Source organism: Elephantulus edwardii, unplaced genomic scaffold (genome assembly GCF_000299155.1).
Source record: "Elephantulus edwardii isolate Elephantulus edwardi_28Jun2011 unplaced genomic scaffold, EleEdw1.0 scaffold00051, whole genome shotgun sequence".
In the NCBI taxonomy this organism is placed as follows: Eukaryota; Metazoa; Chordata; class Mammalia; order Macroscelidea; family Macroscelididae; genus Elephantulus; species Elephantulus edwardii.
In genome coordinates, this window is record NW_006399801.1 from 13,471,635 (window position 1) to 13,498,999 (window position 27,365).

Genomic DNA, 27,365 nt, shown 5'->3' on the forward strand with positions numbered 1-27,365 from the left:
CAAAGACAGAGGAGGAAGAAAAAACCAAGATGGATGTCAGATGAGACTCTGACCTATTGGATACATGAAGAATAAGTTATAACATTGAACAGACAAAATATATTTCACAACCAAACTTTGACTTTCATTTGTTATTGTTGTTATGTGCTGTCGAGTCAACTATGACTTATAGCAGAGTAGCTCTAAACCTTGCTCTATCCTGAGCCAATCGCACTGTCTCTTACACGCCTACCCTCATTACCTCAGCTATTGCATCAATCCATCTCATCTGGGTCTTTCTCTCCTGTGCTGTTCCTCCACCCTTCCAAGCATGATGTCCTTCGCCAAGGACTGGTCCCTCCTGGTAATATGCCCCAAGTACATGAGACGGAAGTTCAAAATCCTTGCCTCCAAGGAAAAGTTTTATTTCAGCCTCTCCAGGATAGACCTATTCGATCTCTTGGCAGTTCATGGAATGTTCAATACTCTTCTCCAGCACCACAACTCAAAGGCTTCATTCCTTCTGTCATCTTCAGTCATTGTCCAGCTCTCTGTTGCATAGCAAGTAACTGTGAAAACTACAGCCTGGATCAGGAACACTTTAGTCTTGGTCTGGTATCATTGCTCTTCAGCACTCTGGAGATGTTCCTGACAGCAGATTTTCCTAATGTAATTTGTCTTTCAATTTCATTTCTAGTAATCTAATATTTCTAAAACCTACTAAGGTTATTCTTTCAAAGACCAAACTCACAGGCAGATCTATAATGGCCTTCAGGGAAGAAAAGTACCAAAGACGTAAAGTGACACATCCTCAAGCGTCCCTTCCTCCTCTTCTTTCCTCAATGAACTGTCTGATTTTATCTTATCACTTTTCTCCTAGCAAGTAGACCCAGGATTTCCAAGAGTCTCCTATGCTAATAGTTTAGCTCTAACACAGCACCGTGTTATGAATGTTTCCATTCCAGAAGGAAGCCACAGGAATGGTGACAATGCAGGCACCAGCCAGGAGTTATTCAGCAAGAGACCTGTCCAGCACTCCGCAAGTCACACCAAAGACTTCTACATAACTGAGGGTAAAGCGATAGAACAAATATGTAACAAGATGCCCATGATTAGGCATATTCTAGATAAGAGTCTAAACATAAAACGAGTCATGCATTTCACTTTTGGTCCAGGAGGCATCAGGCAGGATATCTGAGGTTCAGGTCATGGAAAGGTAACCCTGTCTTATCCGCAGATCCTAGGGCTTAGTAGACATACCTGTAACTGGGGAGGAGGGTAGAGAGAATGGTTCAGCAATGAAGGAATGAAAACCCAAAATCCCTGTAAATGTTCATTAAAACTAATAAAATTTAATAATTTTTAAAAAAGGAACTACATATGATAATGTGATTAGGAAATTAACCATTCTGGAATGCTTTCAAGGCATTTATTTCCAGAGATTTTCCTATAGCCAAATTTTCCATTCTGTGAAGAATGCAGATATTCTGCATTATTTAATGGAATATTTTTGAAAATAAAAAAAATCTTGACAATTTTTTAGGCTACATATTGTGTACATATAAATTTAATTATACATTTCTAAGAAAAGAAACATGGGTGATTCTTTCCTCTCAAAAGTCTCGAGTTGTTGTTGTTGTTGTTATGTGCTGTCGAGTCGCTTTCAACTCATAGCGACCCTATGTACAACAGCCCTAAACTCTGCTCTATCTTGTGCCAATTGCACTGCCTCCGACACACCCATCCCAATTACCCAGTCACTGAATCAATCCACCTCATAGAGGGCTTTCCCCTCCTGCGCTGTTCCTCCACCCTCCCAAGCATGAAGTTCCTCTCAAAAAAACTGGTTCCTCCTCACAACATGTCCAAAGTATGTCAGACGAAACCCCAGAATCCTTGCCTCCAAGGAGCAGCCTGGTTAACCCTCTCCAGGATGAATCTCTTTGTTTTCTTGGCAGTCCATGGTACACTCAATACACTTCTCCAGCACCATAGCTCAAAGGCATTAATTCTCCTTCTATTCTCCCTAGTCATCGTTCAACTCTCTGACACATAACAAGTGATTGCAAAGACCATGACCTATAGCACACACATCTTAGTCTATAGAGTGACGCCACTGCTCTTCAGTACTTTGGAGAGGTCCCTAACAGCAGACTTTCCTATCACAATACATCTTTGAATTTCCTGGCTGCTGGTGTCAAGAGTGTTGACTGTGAAGCCAAGCAAACTAAAGCTGTGAACAATCTCAATTTCTTCACCATCCATCCTGATGCTGCCAATTGTTGCAACGGTGAGAATCTTTGTCTTCTTGATATTGAGCCTCAATCCATATTGAAGGCTGCAGTCCTTGACCCTCAGCAGCAAGTGCTTCAGGTCCTCCTCAGTTTCAGAAAGCAGGGTTGTGTCATCTGCATAACACAGATTGTTGACAGATCTTCCACCAATTCTGACGCCACACTTCTCCTCATAGGAGAAGTCTCAAGTATTAAGTAATAAATAAAATTTAATGTGGGGAACATAGAGTCACTTGTGACTCATAGTGACCCTATATACAACAGCTTTGAACCCTGCTGTATCTAGTGTCAACCTCATTATCTCTGACACACCCATCCCTATTCCCAGTCCATCTCATCCAGGGTCTTCTTCTCTTGTGCTGTCCCTCCACCCTCCAAGCATGACGTTCCCCTCCAAGGACTGGTCCCTTCTTGCAACATGCCCAAAGTATGTCAGACAGAGTTTTAGAATCCTTGCCTCCAAGGAACAGTCTGGTTATATGTATATATAAAAATAAATTTAGGACCATGAATGACCAAGTGTAAGAACAAAATCTGACCACAGATGAATGATTATAGCTTTAAGATGCATAAAAAGGGAACTTTGTGCACACGCACGCGCGCGCGCACACACACACACACACACACACACACACAGAGTTCTAATCAATGGGACATGTTTATTTCTTTCACTATGTTATTAACTTCTCACAAATGATCCTATGAAGTAGACCATTATTCTCATTTTATTAATGAAATGGGTTATTATGCCCACTCTACAGACCCAAGGGAGCAGAGGCCAAGAATTTGACCAGCATCACACAGTGGCAGAAGCAACATCACAATCATGCTTTTTTTTTTTTTTACATTTGGGTCATTTATTACAGCAATGAGCATGAGAAAAATCCTGGAATGGGAAACTTTTTTCCAGAAGAGTCAAGCTCACATAAAAAAAAACCAACCCAAATTGAAAACTTACCCCTGGAGAGGATAGCAATGAGGGACAGCCCAGATTTAAAATGCCTTATTGTTCATCCCATGTTCAGATATGAGCTACCCTCACCCAGACAGAACTGACCTGTGTAATTCATGGGACATCAAGGTTGTATGATGAAATAGCAGTCCTTCCGTTTATTCTTGCCCTAAGCCCCTTTTGTAAGCTGTGGACTCTGCTCTGTCTTCTCTGGAAACTTTCCCTCAGATAAAGAGAGCTCTGCCTTCACTCAGCAACTAGCACTTTAAGAAAAAAAAAGAAGTCTGCTCTGTGCTTCTCCCTCAGGAGTCTAGAGGCCTGAGCTGAGATCATCTCCTGGACTAGAGAGCTTTTTGCGTTCAGAGGGCCAGGCTTTGATTCTGTGAGCCACAAGATGTTGTCACCTTTCAAAACCCTGCCTGGAACAGCCCCTTTGCCTCCTCTTCCCATTATCATGGCAAACTCAGCAAAGAGCACAGGAACTTCCAAAATATATGATCAATGAAGCTTACCTCCTTTTCTGTACCATTTTTCCAATACTGGACATTATAAACCCATGAGGGATATATATTCCTCATGGTCCATGTTTCAGGTTCACCCACAACTTTAGGGGCTAAGAAACGTAAATGTAATGAATCAGCAACCACTTCGACTTTCACTTCAGGAGGTCCAATAAGGGCTAGGCAAGAGAAGAGAGCAAAATAACAATAAAAAGTCACAATCACAATTACAACTTTCAATTGCGACACATTTTTTTCCTCTATGTGAAGTACTTGAAGCACACAACTCTGCAATACACCATTGCTCTGACACTGATTTATGTGGCTAAGGAGAACGCTGCAGCTGTTGTCAGGTGCCACTGAGTTGATGATGACTCACAGCGACCATACACAAAACAGATCTGAACCTTGCCCTATCCTGTACCATCTTCATGATATCTGATGTGCTCAAGCCCATGTCAATGCATCTTGTTGAGAGTCTTCCTCTCTTTTCCTGATCCTCTACCTTTCCCACTATTTCCCAGCATGATATCTTTTTCCAAAGAAAGGTCCCTCCTGACATCATGCCCAAAGTATGCAAGATAAAGTTTCTTAGCTTCTAAGGGGCACCTTGTTTGGACTTTATCCAAGACAGACCCATTTGTTCTTTTGACAGTCCATGGGATATTCAGTATTCTTCTCTAACACTGTACTTCAAAGGCATTGATTCTTCTAGCTGAATTTTATTCTTATAAAAAAAATCTCACAGTGATTGTTTTCATTAATGGAATTAAATTCATTTGTGTTTATTGTTCCTTCTTATAGAATTGAAATTATTGTAACCATAGTTTGTGTTTCTGTTTAAAAACAGCCTTTTAGAAGAGTGGGGATGGAGTGGAGCTTCTTCATCTCTTCTTACTACTCCTGTCCATTCCTGACTTCTGAATCTTTTCGTAGGGTAAACACTCTCCTTCAGGTCTCATCTGGTTGACTGTTCAATAAACGATCCTAGAAGAATGTTCCTCAAGGGTGCTATTCTTCACTTTGTAGGCCCATTGTCTGGATGAAAGGTGATCTCCAGGGGTGGTTCAACTTCAGATTTAAAATGTCTAAAAGCCAGTTGTTACTCACTATCGTAAAGCACTATCATTGTGCACTATGTACATCAATTGATCTAGATGTCTCCTGAGACTGTATGGTCCTGAATCTCCAAGCTAGTGACTCAGTCCTTCAATGTGTTTATTATAGGTAAGAAGTTTTTGTAATGCTGTCCCATGTAAAACAAAACAAATCCAAACCCACTGCTCTCAAGTCTGATTCTTGATGACCCTCTATGGCGTTTCCAAGGTTATAACTCTTAATGGGAGGAGAATGCCTCCCTTTTCTCCTGCTGGGTTTGAACTGTCAACCGTCTGGTTAGCAGCCTAGCACTTAACCTACTGCACTGCAATCCTGAAGAAATGTGGTTCAAATCCACCAGCTGCTCCATAGGAGAAGGATGGACAATCTCCCCTTGTGAGATTAACTGCCTCTGAAAACCTACTGGAGGGTCAGCTATGGGTCAGTTCCAACTCGATGGTACAACAACAACTATATACAAAGGCACATTTGCAGCACAGATATGTAGAGGTATTCCCCAGGGAATACTTGTGGGTATAATATCATTTGCCATCCCATGTCTGTTTAGCTGGTTATCTATGTATCCAACCATAAATGTTTTTATACTGTGACTGTAGGACTGTGTATGTGATTATCACTATTGTCTTTTGTTCTTGTGCATCCCCAAATGCCTTCCTTTGCCTTGTTCATATTGTGCTGACCTCCCCCTTACCGTGCATTGCCTTTCCCCTCACTAATACATTTCTACTCTCTACTTAGTGATTTTTCTCTCCCTCCTTCTTCCATCCCAGGTAACCATCAAAGAATAGTTCTGTTGGCAAACCTTTTCTTGCCTTTTTAAAATACTGACTTTGTACAATATTAGTCCTTTTGTGATTGACTTATTTTACTCACCAACATCCTTCAGGTTCACCTATGCATCGAGTGTGGTGATTAGCAGATTCACTGTTAGTTTTTAACACTGCATAGTATTCCTTTGTATGTATGAACCAGCTTGTTTACTCAACATAACTTTGTGAAAATTAGTTGTTTGTATCTTTTTGCAATGGTGAATAAATGCTGTGATGAGCAGGATGCTGTTGTGCATATCTATTTGTGTTACAGATCTTACTTTGCTAGTAGTGGGATTACTGAGTCATATCGTATCTCTATTTTCAGCTTTTCAAGGATGTGTTATACCATTTTCTATAATGTGTCATCACGTTACATTTCTACCAACAGGGTCTGAGAGGTCCAAGCTCTGCACAGTCTATCTTCCCAACATGTGTTATTTTTGATTTTTCTTTTTTAAAATTTGTGCCGCTTTTGTTAGGGAGAAATAGTATCTCAGAGTTATTGCCTCTCTTTAATGGTTAATGATACACAAGCATTTCTTCATGTTTGTTGGCTGTCTGAATAGCTTCTTTGGTGAAGTGTCTGCTGTCCTAGGCTCATTTTAAAAACTAGGTTGTTTGTCTTTTTATTGCTGAGATGTTGACATTTTTCTATAAACTTTAGAAATTAGTCCAATGTCATATTTTCCTCAAATCTGTAGGTTTTCTCTTCTCTCTTTTGGGGAAGTATTTTGATGCACAAAAAGTGCTAAATTTTTAGGAAGCCTCAATCATTTAGTTTATCTTCTGTTATTTGTATATTTATAGTTATCTTGATAGACTATACCATAAATTGTTGTTGTTAGGTACCACTGAGTTGACTATGACTCTTAGTAACTTTATAAACAACAGAACAAAAATAGGAGCCCTAGTGATGTAGTGAACAACATACTGGGCTGCAAATAAAAGGTCAGTAGTTTGAGTCCAACAGCTACTCCAAGGGAGTAGCTTAAAAATTTACAGCCTTGAAAATGTGATGGAGGATTGCTATGAAATCAGAACTGACTGTAAGCTTGGGTTTAGTTCCCTTCCAATAAAGGGTGATAAATTTTTCTCCATCTCTTCAAAGAATGTTGATGGCAATCTGGATTGGGATTACGTTCTATCTAAAACCCGCATGCTTTTTAGTATGGACATTTCACAATGTTAAATCCTCCTATCTACGTGCATGGTATGCTTTTTATGCAGATTTCTTTGGTGTATTATAGTAGTGCTTTGTATGTCTTTTGTATTTCTGGTTAAGTTTGTTCCTAAGTATTTTAGCTTCCCAACAGTTTTTGCAAAGGTATTGCTTTCTTGATTTACTTTTTTAAGAATTCTGTTAATGTAGAGGGATGTGACTTTTTTTTTGTTTACCTTGTACCCTGTACTTTAGATAAATTTTTCTATTAGTTTCTGTAACTTTTTAATTGAATCTTTGTAATTTTTTTTAATATATAGGATCATATCTGCAAAATGAGGATAGTTTTACTTCTTCCTTATCAACTTAGATATCTGTCTTGTTTCCCTTTCTTGCCTTATTCTTGTGACTAGGACTTTTAGTATGATATTAAGAGTGATAGTATAGGAGGTATTTGTTTCTCATTCCCATGGGAAATAAGAATAATGCTGGTTATTGATTTTGTGTATATGCCCTTAATTATATTGTAAAATTTCCTTTCTATTTTACTAAGGTTGTTTTCATCTTCCTTTTTCTTTTTTAATTTTTGTGTGCGTGTACCGTCAAATTAGATCTGACTGGTACAGGAGGAGATTGCCCCTCCTTCCCCGGCAGAGCATCTGGCGGATTCATCTTCCTTTTTTACAGTCAAGAAATGGAAGCTGGCTTTTGTAAAATGCTCCTTTTGTATCAATTGATATTATGTAGGGTTATCTCCCTTCTTATATTTATGTAGTGAATGATACTGTTTTAAACAATTTTTGCATGTTGTTGTTAGGTGCCATCGAGTCAAGTACGACTCATAGCAACCCTATGAACAAAAGATCTGAACCTCGTGCTGTCCATGCCATCCTCACACTTCCTGACACACAAGAGCCCACTGCAGCAGTCACCATGTCAATCCACCTGGTTGAGGGTCTTCCTCTCCTTTGCTGACCTTCCACCTTTCCCAACATCATGTCCCTCTCCCAAGGAATAGAACCATCTAGGAATATGTCCAAAGAACACTCTTGTTGCACCCTCTCCAAGACATATCTATCTATTAGTTTTCTTGGTCATCCATGGGATGTTCAGTGCTCTTCTCTGATACCACAGCTCAAAGGCATCAATTCTTTTTCTGTCATCCTTATTCATTGGATAGATTTCAGATGCACAGCTAGTAATTGGAAAGACAATGGCCACAATCCGATGCACCTTAGTCCTCAAACTGACATCACTACTCCTTAATAATTTGGACAGGTCCCTAAATGCAGATTTTCCCAGTGCAATGTGTCTCCTTCTTTGTATGAATCACATTTCAAAATACTCAAACTCACTTCCATCGAGTTGGAAATGATTAATAGCTGGCCCTCCAGTAGGTTTACGGAAGCTGGAAATCACACAAGAGTCTGCCCAACCTTGTCCTGTGGAGCTGCTGGTGGATTCAACTGTCAGAAAGTTACTACATTTGGGCTAGCACTGCAATTCCCTACGAACTACAGCACCAGAGACTAGGATCTATAGACTAGGATTTTGTTCAGCATTTTTACATAAATGTTGATGAAGGATATAAGATACAAATTGTGTGTATGTTATGTCTTTGCCTGGCTTGAGGAAGCTCTGATTATGAGTCTGTAGGGACATACACTGTTAACACAGAGGCTTTGTCTCTGGCTCTCTGAATTCTAAAACACCAGCAGCTCTGAGGCAGCAATGAGAGTTGAGTTGAGTTGGCTGATTTTTGGGTGGGAGTTGTGTTTGTTTCATAGAATGAATTTAGGTGTGTTTAATTCTTTCCTATGTTCCAAACAGTTTAAGTGGAATTGGTGTCAGCTCTTCTCTAAATATTTGATAGAATTTCCCAATGAAGCCTGGGCCAGGAGATGTCTTTATTTTATTTAATAGTCTCTCAACTTTTTTCTTCTAAGTCCATTCAAAGTTTCTACATCTGTTTGTGTTAGTTTAACTAAGGTGTAAGTTTCTAGAAATTTGTTTCTAAGTTGGCAAAATTTTTGGTGAATTGTTCTACACTGTTGTTAGTTCTGTCAAGCCAGAACTGTTAGTACTGTCAAGTCAGAACTGACCCATAGCTGACCCTCCAATGGGATTTCAGAGCAGTACATTACATGGGAGGAGATTGCTCACTTTTCCCCTCCAGTATAGTGGTGGATTCAAAATGTGTCTTTGATTTTGGTGGCACACTTTGATTTTTTCCTTGCCACTAGGCCACCAGAGCTCCTTTATAGTTCTTCCTGCTGTTATTATGTACTGAAGACTTGGAACCAACCCACAGGTGACTCTTTGGCAGGTTTTCACAGGCAGTTATCACAAGGGAGGAGACTGCCTCTCCTCCTGTGGAGCAGCTGGTGGCCTCAAACAGGCCACCAGAGTATTCATTTATTATTCTTTTTATTTCAATTCAGTCTATTATAATACTACCCATTTAATTTCTTATTTGTGATATTTATATACTCTCCTTTTTCTTTGTTCAATTGTGTGTGGTTTATGAGTCCTTTTCTAATCTTATTGATTCTATTGTCTTTCTGTTTATTTGCTCTAATCCTTATTATTTTCTTTCTTCTGATAGCCTTCTCCCTACTCTCCCTCTCACTCTTTTTTTTTAATTTTTGCAATTAATGAGTTAAGGTTAATTTCAGTTCCTTTCCCCCCCTTTTATTCCTGATGAGTGTGCTTATTATTATAAACTGACCTCTGAGCACAGTTTTTGCTGTGTTTCAAAGGTATGTTACCTTGTGTTACCTATTACTCCTGCTTTATCTTTTTAAATTTATTAATTGTTGCACATTTTCTCCCTGCTCCCCCTCTGCCTCCCCTGCCCACTCTGCAATGGCCCCTTTGTTCCAGAATGTTTTCTTATGTATAATTCATAATCATATATTCCTTTAAAACTGTTCTTCTCATATGTTCCAATGCAGTGTTTATTATCTATCTACCCCTTCCTCATTTCCTCTCCAAACCCCTCCATGCCTCTCCTATTGTAGAAGAGCATTACTAGGGGACTGAGATATTTCACTTAGCATAATGCCCTCAAGGCTCCTCCATGTTTTGTAATGTTTTTCAACACTGCATAGTATTCCCTTGTGTGGATGTACCATTGTTCTTCCATCCATTCATTTGTTGATAGGCACTTGGGTTGCTTTCATCTTTTTGCTATTGTGAATAATGCAGCACTAAACGGGGATGTGCATACATCTGTTTTGAGTTGTTGTACTGGTTTCTTTAAGGTATATTCCAAGTAATGGAATTGCTGGGTCAAATTATATTTCTATTTCCAGCTTTCTGAGAAAGTGCCAGACCACCATCCAGAGTGCTTGTACCATTTTACATTTTCATCAGCAATAAAAAAAAGAGTTCCAATCTCTCCACAACCTCGCCAGCATTTGCTGTTTGCTGCCTACTGTTGCTGGGGTGAGATGGTATCTCATAGTCACTTTGATTTGCATCTTTCTGATAGCTAGGAATTTTGAACATTTCTTCATGTGTTTGTTAGCAATCTGAATGTTCTCTTTGGTGAGGTGTCTATTCATACCCTGTGCCCATTTTGTGATGGGATTGCTTACATTTTTCGTGTTGAGGTTCTGGAGTATTCTATAAATTTCAGATGAGTCCCTCATCAGACATATCATTCCCAAATATTTTTCCCAAGTCTGTGGGTTTCCTTATTACCCTGCTGCAGAAGTTTTTTGATGTGCATAGGATTTGATTCTTAGATGGTACCATTCATCTATTTTATTCCATATGGTTGTAGTTTCATTCCTACTTAATTTTAGAATTTATTTTTAAGTCACTTATTATTTGTTCTATTGTACATCTTTTCAAAGCAGAGTGTTTATCTTCATTATCTAGTGTTGCTACAGAGAAATACCACAAGTGGATGACTTTAACAAATTACAATGTATTCTTTCACAGTTTAAGGGGTGACAAGCCCAGGATCCTGGCTCTAAGGGAGCAGTTTCTCTGTCAGCTCTGGAAGAAGATCATTGTCTCCTTTCAACAACGTTAAGCCGGGTATCCCTTTGGGGATTTCTATAAGATGTGGACTTCCTTGGGTTAAGGTGATTTCTAGCAAAATAGCCTGGGTCCAGAGGACTTGCTCCTCTCTGGCTCTTCGCTTGATGATACTGAGGCTTCTTTCCTTCTTCCCACTTCTCTCTCCCTTTATCTTTTCTAACATAAAAATCATAGTAGACCACACCCCAAGGGAACTCCCCTTACATGGCATCAGGGTTAATACACATTGTTGTGGCGGTGGTATACCATCGAGGTGGAACCAACTCATAGCTGACCCCTGTGGGTTTTCAACTGCAGTTAGCTGCATGGGAAGAAACTGCTCATCCTTTTCCCATGGAGCAGCTGGCGGCCTTGAACTACATGCCTTCAGGACTGTAGCACAGCTTCGTGCCATGATGCCACCAGAGCTTCCTTATGACACATTAGAGATGTTCTGTTTTTAATAATCTCACAATTGATTGACTTACCAGATCATGCAGGAATCATTACATTACTGTCACATTATATCATTACACTCAAAACACAGAATCATGGTACACTCAAGTAAATACATTATTTTTGAAGGATTCAATTCAATCCATGAAACTGTATTATTACATTTCCACATATTTTTTTCTTATTCTTCCTGTTATTGATTTATAACTTCATAGCATTGTGATCTGAGGAACTAATTTAAACTATTCTGATGTTTTAAAATGTACTTACCTTGCTGTACTGTAAGAGTATTAAGGGTGTCCTTATTATCTCCCCCATGAACTTCTTTAAAGCCATAATTCTCTTTATCGTTGTTGCTATTATGTGTCATCGAGTTGTGTGTGTACAACAGCTCTGAATCCTTCCCTATCCTGAGCCAGTCTCACTGACTCTGACACACCTAATTCCGTTTTTCCAGTTACTCTGTCAATCCATCTCATCTAGGGTCTTCCTCTCCTGTGCTGTCCCTCCACCCTTGCAAGCATGATGTCCTTTTCTAAGGACTGGTCCCTCCTGGCCATGTGCCTAAAGTATGTGAGATGGAGCTTTAAAATCCTTGCCTTCAAGAAGAAACCTGGTTTCACCCTCTCCAAGACAGACCTGTTTGTTCTCTTGGTGGCCAATGGTATGTTCAAGACTCTTCTCCAGCACAATAACTCAAAGACATTGATTTTTCTTCTGTCATCCTTAGTCATTGTCCAGCTCTCTGATGCATAGCAAGTAACTGTGAAGGCCATGGCCTGGATCTGGCACACCTTAATCTCTAGACTGACATCATTTCTCTTTAGCACTTTGGAGAGATCCCTGACAGCAGATTTCCTCAATGCAATTCTTTTCTTGATTTCCTGATTGCTGGTGCCAAGAGTTCTGATTGTGGAACCAAGCAAGCTGAAATTGTTAAAACCTCAATCTCTTCTCCAGCTATCATGGTGCTGTTTTCCCTAAACTCCTTAGGCAAGGTATGTATTTTGTGGGTACTCAAGATATTTTTGTTGATGAACGAACCAGTGGGGGAAAGCCAAGGAAACATATTATAATGAAATGGAAAACAAAATTACTTACTGTCATCCACAGGGCAAAAGGTGATAACTACCCAGTCAGAATGCTCATTTGCATACTCAGATCTGACTCTCAAGGTGTGGTCTCCATACTTGGAAATACTTGAAAAATCACATTCTGTCAAGGTAGTGCTGTTGCATTTATCTTGAAAGTTGTTATAACTACAAAAACAAAACAAAACAAAAAATTATGGGAGTTGTATTGCTAGTCTGAGGTTGACAGATTCTTTATTCTCACTGATACCAAAGGCTGATGAATAATGATGAGAGAAAAATAACACCAAATCTGAAGTATAACCAGAATGCTCCTCAGATGCAAGGATAGGAAGACTTCTGACTGACTTTGGACATGAAAAGGTAAGAAAAAATGGGGCTGCTTTCATAATTAAAAAAAGCAATATATCTTGAAATACAATATTGTGAGTGACAAGATAATATCCAAACACATACAAGAAAGTCCGGTGAATACCACTATCATTCAGATATTTGCACCAACAATCAGAACCAAAGAAGAGGAAAGAGAAGATTTCTACAAACTTTTGCAGTCAGAGATCGATCGAACATGAAATCAGGATACATTGATAATAATGGGTGACTGGAATGCAAAAGTTGGGAACAGAAAAGAAGAATCAGTAGTTAGAAAACATGAACTTGGTGAAAGAAATTAAGCTGGAGATAGGATGATAGAATGTTGCACAATCAATGATTTATTCACTGTAAATAAGTTTTATAAGAAACATAAACACAGGCTATACACATGGATTTCACCTAATGGTATGAATAGGAATCAAACTGATCATATCTGTGAAAGAACTGCTGGAGAAGTTCATTATCAGCTGTGAAAACTAGGCAAGGTGCTGATTGTAGAACAAACCACCAACTACTCATATACAAATTCAAGCTGAAGCTAAGGAAAATTAAATCAATTCCATGGGAACCAAAATATGATCTTGAGTCTATCCCAAATGAATTTCAATACCATCTCAGGAACAGGTTTGAGGCCATGACCACTAATTAGCGAAGACCAGATGAGCTGAGGGAGAATGTCAAGAATATCATCCATGAAGAATGCAAAATGTCATTACAAAGACAGAGCAGGAAGAAAAGAGAAAGATGGATGTCAGAAGAGACTATGAATATTGCAATAGAGCACAGAGAAGCCAAAGCAAAGGGAAAAATCAAGATATTAGGGAGCTGAACAGAAGGTTTCAAAGGGCAGTGAGGGAAGACAAAATAAAGTATTATAATGAAATGTGCAAAGAGCTGGAGTCAGAAAAATTAAAGGGGCCGAACTCGCTCAGCATTTCTTAATCTTAAGGGACTGAAGAACAAATTCAAGCCTTGAGTTGCAATACTTAAAGATACTTTGGGCAGAATATTGAATGATTTAGGAAGCATTAAAAGAAGATGGAGAGAGTATACAGGGTCACTGTACTAAAAGGAATTGGCAGACACAGAAGAACTTCATGAAACAACATATGAGCAAGAGCCTGTGGTGATGAAGGAAGTTCAACCTGCTCTGAAAAAATTAGCAAAAAACAAGGCTCCAGGAATTGATGGTATATCAATTGATATATTTCAACAAACAGATGTTGCTCTGGGCGTGCTCATCAAGATGTGCCAAGAAATCTGAAGGACAACCACCTGGCCAACTGATTGGAAGAGATCTATATATGCTGCCATTCCAAAGAAAGGTGACCCAACAGAGTGTGGAAATTATCAAACAGTATCATTAAATATCACATGCAAGCAAGATTCTGCTGAAGATTACCCCAATAACAACTGGAACAGCACATCAACAGAGAACTGTCAGAAGTGCAGGCTGGGTTTAGGAGAGGCCTTGGTGCTAGGGATATATGTTAGCAGGATCTTGGCTGAAAGCAGGGAGTATGAGTGGACTGTCCATCTGTGTTTCATTGACTATGCAAAGGCATCTGACTGTGTAGACCACAACAAACTGTGACTAACTCTAAGAAGAATAGGAATCCCAGAACACTTGATCATGCTTATGCAAAACCAAGGAGGCAGTCAGAGCAAGGAAACACTGTGTGGTTCAAAATTGTGAAGATTGTACACCAGGGATATGTCCTATCTTTTCAATTTTTTGTGGAACAGATAATCCGGGAGGCTGGGCTCTATGATGAGAAAAGTGGCATCAGGATTGGAGAAAGATTCATCAACAATCTGTGTTATGCAGATAACACAACCCTGCTTGCTAAAACTGAGGAGGACCTGAAGCTCTTGCTGCAGAAGCTCAGGGACTGCAGCCTTCAATCCGGATTGAAGCTCAATATCAAGAAAACAAAGATTCTCACCACTGGGCTGATTGGCAGCATCTTGATAGATGGTGAAGAGATTGAGATTGTTAACAGCTTTAGTTTGCCTGGTTCCACAAACACTCTTGGTACCAGCAGCCAAGAAATTAAAAATTAATTTCTGCCATCAGAGACCTCTCCAAAGTACTGAAGAGCAACGATGTCAGTCTGGAAACTAAGGTTTGCCTGACCCAGGCCATAGTCTTTGCAATTACTTGCTATGCGTCAGAGAGCTAGACAATAACTAGGGATGATAGAAGGAGAATTGACACCTTTGAGTTCTGGCGCTGGTGAAGAATACTGAATATATCATGGACTAGGTAGAACAAACAAGTTCACCTTAGAGAGGGTAAGACAAGGCTGCTCCTTGGAGGCAAGGATTCTGAAGCTTCGTTTGACATACTTTGGACATGTTGCCAGAAGGGAAGGGTCCTTGGAGAGGGACATCATGCTTGGGAGGGTGGAGGGACAGTGCAAGAGAAAAAGACACTTGAAAAGATGGGTTGACTCAGTGACTGGGGTAATGGAGGTAGGTGTGTCAGAGACATTAAGATTGGTGCAGAATAGAGCAGGGTATAGGGCTGTTGTACGCAGGGTTGCTATGAGTCACAAGAGACTCGACAGCACATAACAACAACTTGGACATGGCATCAGGAAAGTCTAATAACTTAGAAAAAAAAGACATAATGTTTGGTAGAGTGAACGGTCAGCGAAAATAGCAGAAACTATCCATGAGATAGCAGTCCAGTAGAGTACAACTCATAGTGACTCTATGAACAACAAATCTGAACCCTGTCCTATCCTTGCCATCTTCACAATCTCTGACACACTCAAGCCCATTGCTGCAATCCCTATGCCAATATTGGTTGAGGATCTTCTCCTCCTTTGCCGTCCCTCCCCCTTCCCAAGCATAATGCCTCTCTCCAAGGAATAACCTTTCCTACCAATATGTCCAAAGTAGTGCGACAAAGCTTCATCATTCTTAGCCTCCAAGGAACACTCTGGCTCCACCCTCTCCAAGACATTTCTGTTCTTTTGGCCGTCCATGGGATATTCAGTACCCTTCTCCAACATCGTAGTTAAAAGGCGTTAATTCTCTGTCATCCTTATTCATTGTCCAAATGTCAGATGCATGGCAGATGGCTGAAAAGACTGAGTCAGGCACACCCAGGCCATGAGATAGACAGACACAGTGGATCGAACACTGGACTCCAATGTGCCAACAATTTTGACAATGATAATTGTTGCTGAACAGCACATGGTTTTAATCCATCAGCTGTTCCAAGGAACAGCAATGGGCAGCCTCCTCCTGTGTCCAGCTTCTGGAAACCTGCTGGAGGATCAGCTGTGAGTCATTTCCGACTTGACGGCACAACAACAATATTTGTTGCTGCTGCTAGGTTTGATTCTGACTCATAGCAATTCTACGTACAAGAGTAGGAAACAATGCTTGGTCCTGCACTGTCATCACCACTGATGCATTGTTACAGACACTGCATCAATCCCTCTCAGTGAGGGTCTTCCTCACTAGGTGATATTTCATTCTATAATAGGTCTGTGAGTCAGAGCCAAATCTACAGCACCAAACCACAATATACTTATTTACATTTTTCAAACTATATCCCACAAACTTTAGAGATCCTGGAGATATTGTAATGCATTCCAAAACAATCCATTGTGTGGTTAAAAATTTTTGGATACTGTGTTAAAGATAGGTGAATGGGTTCCATCACAGTAGGGTCCCTCTTGAGACTTTATTTTCTTAATAGGCATGGATTTCTCCCTAAAGAGATTTAGTATTCAATATATGCAACAAGGAAAACATCACCCTCTAATGGTATATTTCTGAGGGCAGTCTTGGGAAATACTGCTAAACATAGATTAACCAAAACATTACAACGTTATGGCTGAATGGACACTCAAATAATGTGATATAAATAACTGTTGTTTCAATATTCTGGGGGTGTGGTTGGAGAACAGAACAATAAGAGGCTTTAGTAAGCTCAAATCTTTAGCTGTGCCCTACCCCTTTAACCAAAGAAGGGAGGGTGGCAGCAACTGGAATAGGAGGAGAAAAGACATGACTCCTGGGAGCATTTCCTGGGTGTTGAGTAAATATCCACTTACATAAGTTTTACATAATGACAACCTTAGGCGGTGTCATTAGCTACACCTGATCCAAAAAACAAGGTCTCATTTTGTGAGAAGTGAGACGGCTGATTCCTCTAGTACTAATTTCTCTCTTGGTGCTAAGATTATCTCCAAATTTAGCTGCCTTTGGTGGTGGTAAAAAAGAAAAAAAATGTTGTTGTTGTTGTTGTTGTTCTTTATTGCCTTCAAGTCGAGCACATCTCATAGTGACACTATGAACAAAAGGCCTGAAGCCCTTCTACAACTATGGACACGCCAAATTTCATAGTTTCCAGAGGCATATTGTTTAGGAAGTGGATGCCACTCCCACTTACCAACATTTACTGAGCACTTATGTGTCAGATAGTATTCTAACACTGATAAAAAATAAAAAAAGTAATGAACTGTTTAGGGGTTACATTTCATCTCTAAGACATAGCTAGTCATGCTGTGTTTTCTCCAATATATCCTGCTCAGTCTATATTTCCACGTTGAGGAAACCCTGGGAACCCAGGCACTGACTTCTGATTAATAACTGCCTCTTGCCCTTATCTTTTCACAAGGTCACTAGGAATTCTTGTCTACAAGATGAACCAACCAAACCAAGCATCTCTCATACAATGGAGAAGAGCTAGGTGCAGCATCATAATCACTACAGGGGAAAGGCACAAGAGAGAGAAGTTAGCTTTCCTCAGCAAAATCTCTAGAGCTATCAAAACTAAGAGATTAAATGAAAACCAACCAACCAAGATGAAACAAAACCCTTGCTGTCGAGTTGATTTAGTGACTGTAAAGGACTAAGAGTAGACTGTTCCTCAGAGTCTACCTGGCTGTAAACCTATGGAAGCAGCCTGTTCTTTCTCCTGGGGAGTGGCTGGTGGTTTAGAAGTGCTGAACATTTGGATAGCATCAGAGTGCTACCATTGCACCTTAAAAACAAGAAATATGAAAAGAAACACACCTTAGGGAAAAATATCCTGGAAAAATGACCCTTTCTAAATCCTCTTATATTCTTGGCAAGTGGTGTAGGTGCTTAACTGGAGCCCTGCTCTAAGAACGAAAACCTGGACAAGCAGATGCTGAACAAACTATGCATTGGCTGAATACTCTGTGATACACATACTCAACGGACTACTATGTTGCTGTAAAAACGGAACAAAGAAAATCTTTGTAAACTAATAAAGGCTGATTTCCAGAATAACATAAGTGGAAAAAAAATACAAGACACAGGTGTATTTATTATGCTAGTTTTTGGGTAAAAAGTAAATAAGAAAATATACATGTATCTGCTTAGCTCTGAAAATGTACACATGCACGCGCATGCGTGCACACACGCATGCGAGAAACTAATCACTCTGAAAATATACACATGCGCGCACAGAGACACACACAGAGAAACTAATCACTCTGAAAATGTACACATGCACGCACACAGACACAGACACACACAGAGAAACTAATCACTCTGAAAACGTACACATGCACAGACACAGACCGACAGACACAGAGAAACTAATCACTCTGAAAATGTACAGAGAGAGAAAGAGAGAAAGAGAGAGAGAGAGAGAGAGAGAAACTAGCCAAACTGAGCATGCATAGGGGTCTGGGAATGGGCACAGAGGGCAGAGGAAGGAATGACATCATCCCAAGATTTCCTTTACATACAGATTTGAGTTTGGCAGTGTCCTCTGTAGGGAGTTACTTGCACTGTTAACCCAAAGGTCGGGCCCTCCTGAAAGTCTGCATCAACCAGTGGCTCCGAGGGAGAAAGATGGACAATCTCCTCCTGTGGGATATGCAGCCTTGGAAAACCCACTTGAGGGTCACCTATGAGTTAGTTCTGACTCCACAGCAATGAACTGAATTACTGCGTTTTACACAGTAGAAAGCCAAAGTAACAAAGATGGAAGAAAACTCCTAAAATGGACTACAAATAGAAAGAAATGAATTGGCTATTCCAAATGAACAGAAAAAGTCCACCAGATGGAACCATGAAAGAACTTATCTAAAGTATATTGACTCTGAACTTCCAATCTAAAGGGGGGGAAATGTAAACAGATTATGAACCTTCTTAGTGTTCTTCATAGCACAGAAATAATTATTAAAAATCCCAAATACTCAAACTCGCTGTTGTCAAGTCAATTTCTGACAATAACAACAATATGGGTCAAGGCAAACCATGTGATTTTGATCTGCTGAAAGTAGAAAGAAGGAACGAGACTAAAGAACTACTTTGAACACATCATAGATCAATTTTCATCAGGGAAAGCTGGGAGGGTGCAGTTGTCATTGTCATGTAGAACCACAAAGTATTCAGTCAAAGATTAATGCGTCTGTCTTGTATTTGTGAGTTGTTATTTTGCCTACAAGATGGGTGTCAGATGTGCAGACAGGGATATTATTCAACGCTATTGTGGTGGTTATGTGCTGCCAAGTCGACCACCACCCAGCAAGTCTATGAACAATGGATCTGAATCTTGCCCTAACCATGGCATTATTTTCTGTATCCCTTTGGATGTAAAGTGATGAACAAAAATACAAAGGAAAAGGAAAAGCTGTCCATAAGAATCTTCCGAGCAGATGGAAAAAGTCCAAGAGGAAAAAGGCGTCTGCTGTTAAAATCATGTGACCGGCAGTCAAAACCTTCCTGTGGGCCAGGCACAGGACCACCATCCTCACACACCAGACCTACCTTAGGAACTGAGCTGTGTAAGTCAGATTCCCTTTGGGAAAAGCAGGGGACTCCCACTGTAGGATGTTCTTGAAATTAACAGAATTCATTCTCACATTTTCTGGAGGAGGCACCATTCCTAATGCTGTAAAAATAAAGAATAGAAATTTACAACTTTTCTTCATGAAGGTTGTTCAAGAAAATGACCACACACAAACCTTTGTCCCTCCCTACTTCTTCAGGCCTTTTGTTCATAGGGTTGCTAGGAGTCGTGCTCAACTTGAAAGCGATCAAAGACTGCTATGTCTTTAAATATCCTGTGGGCTTTGAAGAGAGAAAGAGACATGAATATTGGCAAGGGTAGATGAAGCTAGGCCACTCTGGAATCTCAGCTGTGCTCAGAGGTGTGGTGTTTATTTGAAGAATCATGAGTAGAAATTGCTGGGGAGTAAGAGTAAGTGGGAATCACAGAACACTTGATTGTCCTCATGTAAAACTTATACTTGGTTTCAAAGCCAGGGAGCAGTTGTCAGAACAGAGCAAGGAAACACTACATGGTTCAAAATCAGGAAAAACGTGAATCTGAGATGCTTCCTGTCTCTATACATTTTCAGTCTATATATGGAACAGATCATTCAGGAGGCTGGACTTTATGAACTGAAGTATGTCAACAGGATAGGAGGAAGACACAACCTTGCTTGCTGAAACTGAGAAGAACCAGAGGTGTTTATTGCAGAAGGTCAAGGACTATAGCCTTCAATATGAACTGGGGCTCAACATCAGGAAAACAAAGATTCTCACCACTGAGCCAATTGGCAGTACCATGATATATGGAGAAGAGACTGAGCAACATTCTTTGCACAAGCAGTCAAAATCACAAGACAAACTGCATTAGGAAAATATGATGTCAGGGACCCCTCCAGAGTGGTAAAGAGCAATGATGTCAGTCTAGGGACTAAGGTGTGCCTGATCCAGGCCATGGTCTTTGCAGTTACTTGCTATGCATTAGAGAGCTAGAAAATGGCTAAAGATGACAGAAGAAGAACTGATGCCTTTGAGTTGTGGTGCTGGAGAAGAATATTGAACTATGGACTGTCAAGAAGAAATCGTTTCTCCTTGGAGGCTAGGAGTTTGAAACTCTGTCTCACATGGATGGGTATGTGGCTAGAAGTGACCAATCTTTGGAGAAGAACATCACGCTTAGAAGGGTGGAGGGACAGCACAGGAGAGAAAGATCCCAGATGAGATGGACTGATATAGCAACTAGGGTAATGGGAGTACATGTGTCGGAGTCAGTGAGATTGGCTCAGGAAGAGGCAGGGTTCAGAGCTCTGGTGCATAGTGTTGCCATGAGTTGCAGGCAACTCGACAGCACATAATAAGAAAAGTGAAGTGGCAACAGACAGGGTAACTTGGTCTTAGGAAATGGCAGAAAGCTGTGAGAGGGTTAATGGATTTGATATTTTTTTTTCAGAGGTAGAAATTTAAGACTTCCTACACATTTGATGTAGAGAAGTAGAAGTTAAGATCCACTTTTGGCTTAAGCATCTGGTCTTATTCTAGCCATATGGTGTGAGATGTTAGAGACAGTTTCAAGCAGCGATATTAGACAGATAGCTGGATAAGTGTGTCTGGGGCCCAGAGGAGAAAAACGAATCAGAAATAGAAATTATTTTTAATATTTTCCAATTATAGAAAATTTCAAATAAACACAAAACTCAAGTTGTTGTTAGGTGCTGTCAAGATGAATACGACTCATAGCAACCTGATGAACAACAGATCTGAACTGTGTTGTATTTTATGCCATCCTCATCATCTATGGCATACATGAGCTCACTGCTGCAGTCACTGTGAAATGCATCTATCTGACTGAGGGTTTTCCTCTCTCTTGCAGTCCCTCTACCTTTCTAAGCATGATGTCCCAAACATGTTGCTAGGAGAGGCAAAACTCAAGAAAAGAGTAAAATAAATCACCTAAAGAGTAGAGGGCCAGTGAAAAGAGAAGATGACTCTCAACAGTGCATTGTTACAGTGACTGAAATAAAGGATCCTGCCAATATACAGGATAGAGCAAATTTTCAATCTGCTGTTAATAAGGTTGTTAGAGTTGACTCCAGGGTACCTAACAACGACAACTACTACCAACAAGGACATAAATTAGAAAGTCATGGGTTTCATCACAACAAGATAAAAGTAAACAACCCAACTGAAAAATGGACACAGGATATGAACAGACACTTTACCAAAGAAGACATTCAGATGGCAAACAAACAAAAATGTTCAAAATCCCTAGCTCTAAGAGAGATAGATGCAAATCAAAACAACTATGAGATATCATCTCACCCCACTCAGAATAGCAAAATTTAACAGAAAAGCAAACAACAAATGCTGACGAGGTTGTGGAAAAACTGGAACCCTTATTCACTTGTTGGTGGGAGCATAAAATGTTGCAACCACTATGGAAGGCTGTATGGCACTTTCTTAAAAACTTGCAAATAGAAATATCATTTGACCCAGCAATTCCACTACAGGGATTACATCCCTGAGAAACCATAACCACCACCCAAGTAGATATATGCACACCCATGTTTATCGTGGCTTTGTTCACAATAGCAAAGAGTTAGAAACAACCTAAGTGCCCATCAACAAACAAATGGATAGAGAAGCTAGGGTATATTCACACAATGGAATACTATACTGCACTGGAAAAATAAGGAACTAATGAAATATACAAAATGGGTGACCCAGGAGGACATTATGCAGAGTGAAATATATCAGTCACAAAAGGACAAATACTGCATAATGCCACTGTTGTAAAGGGGGACCGACATCAGGGTTGGGGGTAGACTGAGAAAGATTATGTATACTACATTAAAACAGATGAGGGAGAGAACTGTTTAAAAGGGATATGTGATTAGGTATTATCGTCATGACAGGAGTCCAGAACGAAAGCTGCATAGTGGAGTGGACCTGGGGGGAGGGATTGTATAACAATGAAAGAATTTTTCTATTACTTTTCAAAGAGAGAGCAAACTGAGGGGAAGAGGTGGGCAGGGAGAAAAGTACAACAATGAATGAATGGAAATTAAAAAAAAATAAATGGTTTTGTAGCTGATATTGAATTCGGGAGTTGTGCGAAGTATTTCAAGGGCATATAACAGAAGTAAGAAAAAGAGTTTAGAAATGAAGCAAATTAGGGAATATTTATGTCTCCAGCTACCTTAACTGTAGACATATGGGCATATGAATCATCAACAACTGTGGGACTTCTCACATTGGGCAGCAAGACTTGAGGGAGATTCAAGCAAGATCCTAGTAGTGAGACCTTAGTGAGAGTAGTGGAGATTGTGGCATTGCTGTGATGAAACTATGTCAAGGTGTAACTTGAGGAGTCCTGAGATAATGGCCACAGTGAAAGATTGTGCTGTGCTTGCCGGATAATTAAGGAAACCAGAGGCTTCTTCCCGCCTCCTCCCACCTCCAACCCCATCTTTACTTTTAGGTATTTAATGATGTACGACCTAATACAAAATGAGCCAAAAAGATTGATTTCTAGGACTAGATGGGATGGAGGGAGGCTGGTCTCTAGGAACAGGTGGAGCTAGTGCTGGGCAACTAAATTCTGGCTTGTTTCCTCCCTGACTCTGTGTGCTGGGAAGGGATTAATAATTTTTTAAACTGACATCTGTTTTCTAGAGCAGTAAAGCCTGGGTAAGAGAGGGCTGTGGTCCAAATCAAGCCAAAAGGAAGAGGCTGTGCAGGGAAGGAAGGTGACTGCCTGGCAGAAGAGGCAGACATAGCCCCCACCCCCCCACCCCGGGGAAGGGTATCCTTTCAACTCTGAGGTATTGCAGACCAGTACAACACTAAGGATAGAATTTTTAAAAAGGAGGGAGGGTATAAGCAAAACCTTGGAAGAACCTTTCAATTGCATGGAACCTGGAAAAGAGTTCAGTCCACCACCAGTGAGCCTGAGGTGGGCAGGACACGGGAGCAGCTAGTCCTAAAGCAGCACTGAGCCTAGCCTTCCCACCTCTTCTCAAATCCTCTCAGCAGCCAGGAAAGCTGGTTTGAGTTGAGGAGACAGACTCCAGGATGAGCAGGGAGATCAATCAGAGGCTTCTTGAATTTGTGTTGCTGAGCTAAAACCGGAGACTGGACTAATTGAGGAATTACATCTTGGAACTGCTGGACCAAAACCTGGATTTGCATTGTTCTTGTTGTTGTTGTTATGCACCGTCGAGTCGCTTGTGACTCATAGCGACCCTATGTACAACAGCCCTAAACTCTGCTCTGTCTTGTGCCAATCACACCGTCTCTGACACACCCATCCTGATTACCCCAGTCACTGAATCAATCCACCTCATGGGGGCCTTCCCCTTCTGTGCTGTCCCTCCAGTCTCTCTCCAAGGACCTGTCCCTCCTTGCAACATGTCCAAAGTATGTTAGACGGAGCCTCAGAATCCTTGCCTCCAAGGAGCAGCCTGGTTTGACCCTTTCCAGGATGAATCTGTTTGTTTTCTTAGCAGTCCATGGTACCCTCAATACACTTCTCCAGCACCAAAGCTCAAAGGCATCAATTCTCCTTCTATCTTCTTTAGCCACTGTCCAACTCTCTGATGCATAACAAGTGATAGCAAAGACCATGGCCTTTATCAGACTCACCTTGGTCTCCAAAGGGACACCGTTGCTCTTCAGTACTTTGGAGAGGTCCCTAACAGCAGATTTTCCCATGGCAATACGTCTTCTAATTTCCTGTCTGCTGGTGCCGAGAGTGTTGACTGTGGAGTCAAGCAAACTGAAGCTGTGAACAACCTCAATCTCTTCGTCATCCATCCTGATGCTGCCAATTGGTCCAGTGGTGAGAATCTTTGTCTTCTTGACATTGAGCCTCAATCCTTCAGGTCCTCCTCAGTTTCAGCAAGCAGGGTTGTATCATCTGCGTATCGTAGATTGTTGATAGATCTTCCACCAATCTTGAACCCACATTTCTGCTCATAGAGCCCAGCCTCCCAGATAATCTGTTCTGCACACAGGTTGAAAAGTTGTGGAGACAGGACGCATCCCTGGTGTATGCCCTTCCCAATTTTGAACCATGCAGTGTTTCCTTGCTCTGTTCTGACGACTGCCTCTTGGTCCAAGTATAGCTTTCTCATTAGCATGATCAAGTATTCCGGTATTCCCATTCTTCTCTGAGTCAGCCACAGTTTATTATGATCCACACAGTCAAACGCCTTTGCATAGCCAATGAAACACAGATATGCATTCCTCTGGTCTTCCCTGCTTTCAGCTAAGATCCATCTAACATTAGCTACAATTTCCCTACTGCCACGACCCCTTCTAAACCCAGCCTGGACTTCCAGCAGTTCTCTGCTGATGTGCTCTTCCAGTCGTTTTTGGATAATCTTCAGTAGAATCTTGCTTGCATGTGAAATCAATGATATTGTTCTGTAGTTTCCACACTCAGTTGGGTCACCCTTCTTTGGGACGGGAACACATATAGATCTCTTCCAGTCAGTTGCCAAGTGGTTGTTCTCCAGATTTCTTGGCACAACTTTGTGAGCATGTCCAGGGCAACATCTGTTAGCTGAAATATGTCAATTGGGATTTGCATTGGGTGATATTTTTTTACCTCCTCCACTCTCCAACTTATTTTCCTAATAAACTTCATTCTTGGTACCACAACTGTGAATCAAGTCTGTGAGTCAACAATCAATGAATGAATCTTTTGCTGCTGCTGTGGCTCTTAGAGGCACCATGGGGCTGGGCTACCAGCTCTTTATTTGCTTTCTGCTTTGGGGTAGTGAAGAGCTGTGCTTGTCTCACTCTCTCTGGCCCTTTTAGAGAGATGCTCATGGCCCTGTACCTTCATGTCCCATTTTTCTGCTTGCTAGACAATTACTTAAGTACTTATGACCATCTGGTCTCTTGTATATCTAATCGTTAGCAACATGTACTATGTGCAATGCTGCAATGTGTAATTTATTGATTTATTATTCTCAGGTGTTCCGTTGTACATGTTTATATGTAATGTTTCCAACCTCTAAAGACAATAAAGATCAAACTTACAGATTATAAAAAACTCATTGATAATAAAGGCAGTAATAATGGAAACATAAAAAAGGGAGGTATTCCACTCACTTAGAATTAACTTCTTATTGAGCCATTCTTGGTAAACAGGGGAGAACTGTATTTAGAAATGTGGTAGAGGAGGGTAGTCCCTGGGTGGTGAAAACAACACATTTAGCTGCTGCTTGAAAGGTTGGAAGTTTGTGTTTACTTGAAGGCACTGTGAGAAAAAAAACCATCTGGCAATCTACTCATGAAAAACCAGCTACTGAAAACTTTGTGGAATAAGGTTCTGATGGGATCCTGTGAGTGGAAACGGATTCCATGACAACTGGTTTGGAAGAAAAGGAGGATGAATTCCAAGTAGGAAGAAGAGTCTGCATATGGCAAGAAAGTGGTATTTTGGAATCCAAAGGAAGCATACACTAGAAAAGCAAGACAAGTCATTCCTGGAGGGCAGAAAATGTTTTACTTGATTGAAAACTCCGAAGTTGTACGGTTGTAGAAGGGCAAAATTCTGATTCAGGAATTTGAGAACTGAATGAGGAGGGTAAGAAAATGGAAATACAGACACTCCGGCCAGGAAGATGAGTGGCAGAAGTGCAGAGAAAATGAGCAGATGTTTGAGGAAGGGGTGTGAAGATGAGGCGGAGCATTTTGAGTTCCGTCTAGCAGCTTGTACCGTTGTTAGGTGCTGGCGAACTCAGACTCATAGCAGTCTTGAGTACAAAAGAAAGGAAACCCTTCCCTACCCTACTCATCCTTACAATGTCTGTTCCAGGCAATGTGTCACTCTATCTCACTGAGAGTGGACTTTTTTCCCACCAACCCTCCACTTTTCCAAGCATGATGTCCTAACAGTATACCCAAAGTAGGCCTGTACTCAATTTGGAACTGACCCTTAGCTGGCCCTCCAGAGGGTTTTTTTCAGGCTGTAAATTCCAAGGGAGATGCTCCATCTCTCTTTCACAGAATGCCTCGTAAGAACGGAGCGGCGTGTGCCGCGGGTTGTTAGTGCAACTCCTCCTCCAAGAGGCCACCAGAGCTCTTTGTTCCTGAACCAGCCCAGGTATGCTAGACAGCGACAGTGGGGCGCTTCCAGCATTTCAAGAATGAGGCTCCATCAGCGGGGGGCCCTGCCAGAGGAGAGTGAAGTTCAGATGGTCAGGATCTGGCTGTGGGTTGGGGCTTTCTTATCACTCAGAGTTGAGAGCAGTGGCATCGGCATAGCCTCAAATTAGCTTCGGGGAAGCCCTCAGCGGCCCGATTCCTCACTTTGGCACTTTCAGAACTCCCACGGGGCTCTCCTGGCGAGGTGGGGTTACAGGCTGAGCGCTAACTGGAAGCTGGGTTGTTCGACTGCCAGCTCTGCGGGAGAAGACCCACCTGTGAAGATTTACTGCTCGGAAACCTGACGGAGGGTCGCGAGGAGCTGGATGTCGACTGCGGGTATGGGGACAGAATAGGGGCGCTTAACACCGACATCAGAAGCCAAGCATGTCTCACAGGGCTCCGGATTTCCCAGAGCAACTGGAGTCCGGATGTGGTCTGGGCAGACAGCATGGCTGAGGAGGCATGCAGCGCCCCCACCAGCCCGCACCTGGGGACCCACTCGCGCTGCTCCGCAGACGTCTCACCTGACACCAGCAGGAAGCCGCTCAGCAGAATCTGGACGGCGATCACCATCGCTGCGCCGCGGCCCGAAAGGGCGCTCTGGGTCCCTAAAAGCCGGCCCAGCGCCGCACCCCTTCAACCCGCTTTGGGCGCCTGCCCGGCTGGTTCC

General features: G+C 41.3%; 1 protein-coding gene across 1 annotated transcript in view; it reads right to left on the reverse strand.

The window, feature by feature from the left end:
- IL10RB (interleukin 10 receptor, beta) overlaps positions 1-27,268 on the reverse strand; it is a 46,894-nt gene extending 19,626 nt beyond the window's left edge. The window contains exons 1-4 of the mRNA XM_006886793.1: positions 27,220-27,268; positions 19,535-19,658; positions 12,402-12,559; positions 3,738-3,904 (exon numbers count right to left, since the gene is read on the reverse strand). Of these exons, the coding sequence (XP_006886855.1) occupies positions 3,738-3,904; positions 12,402-12,559; positions 19,535-19,658; positions 27,220-27,268 (498 nt within the window). The remainder of the gene's footprint in view (positions 1-3,737; positions 3,905-12,401; positions 12,560-19,534; positions 19,659-27,219) is intronic.
- Positions 27,269-27,365: the final 97 nt, after the last annotated feature.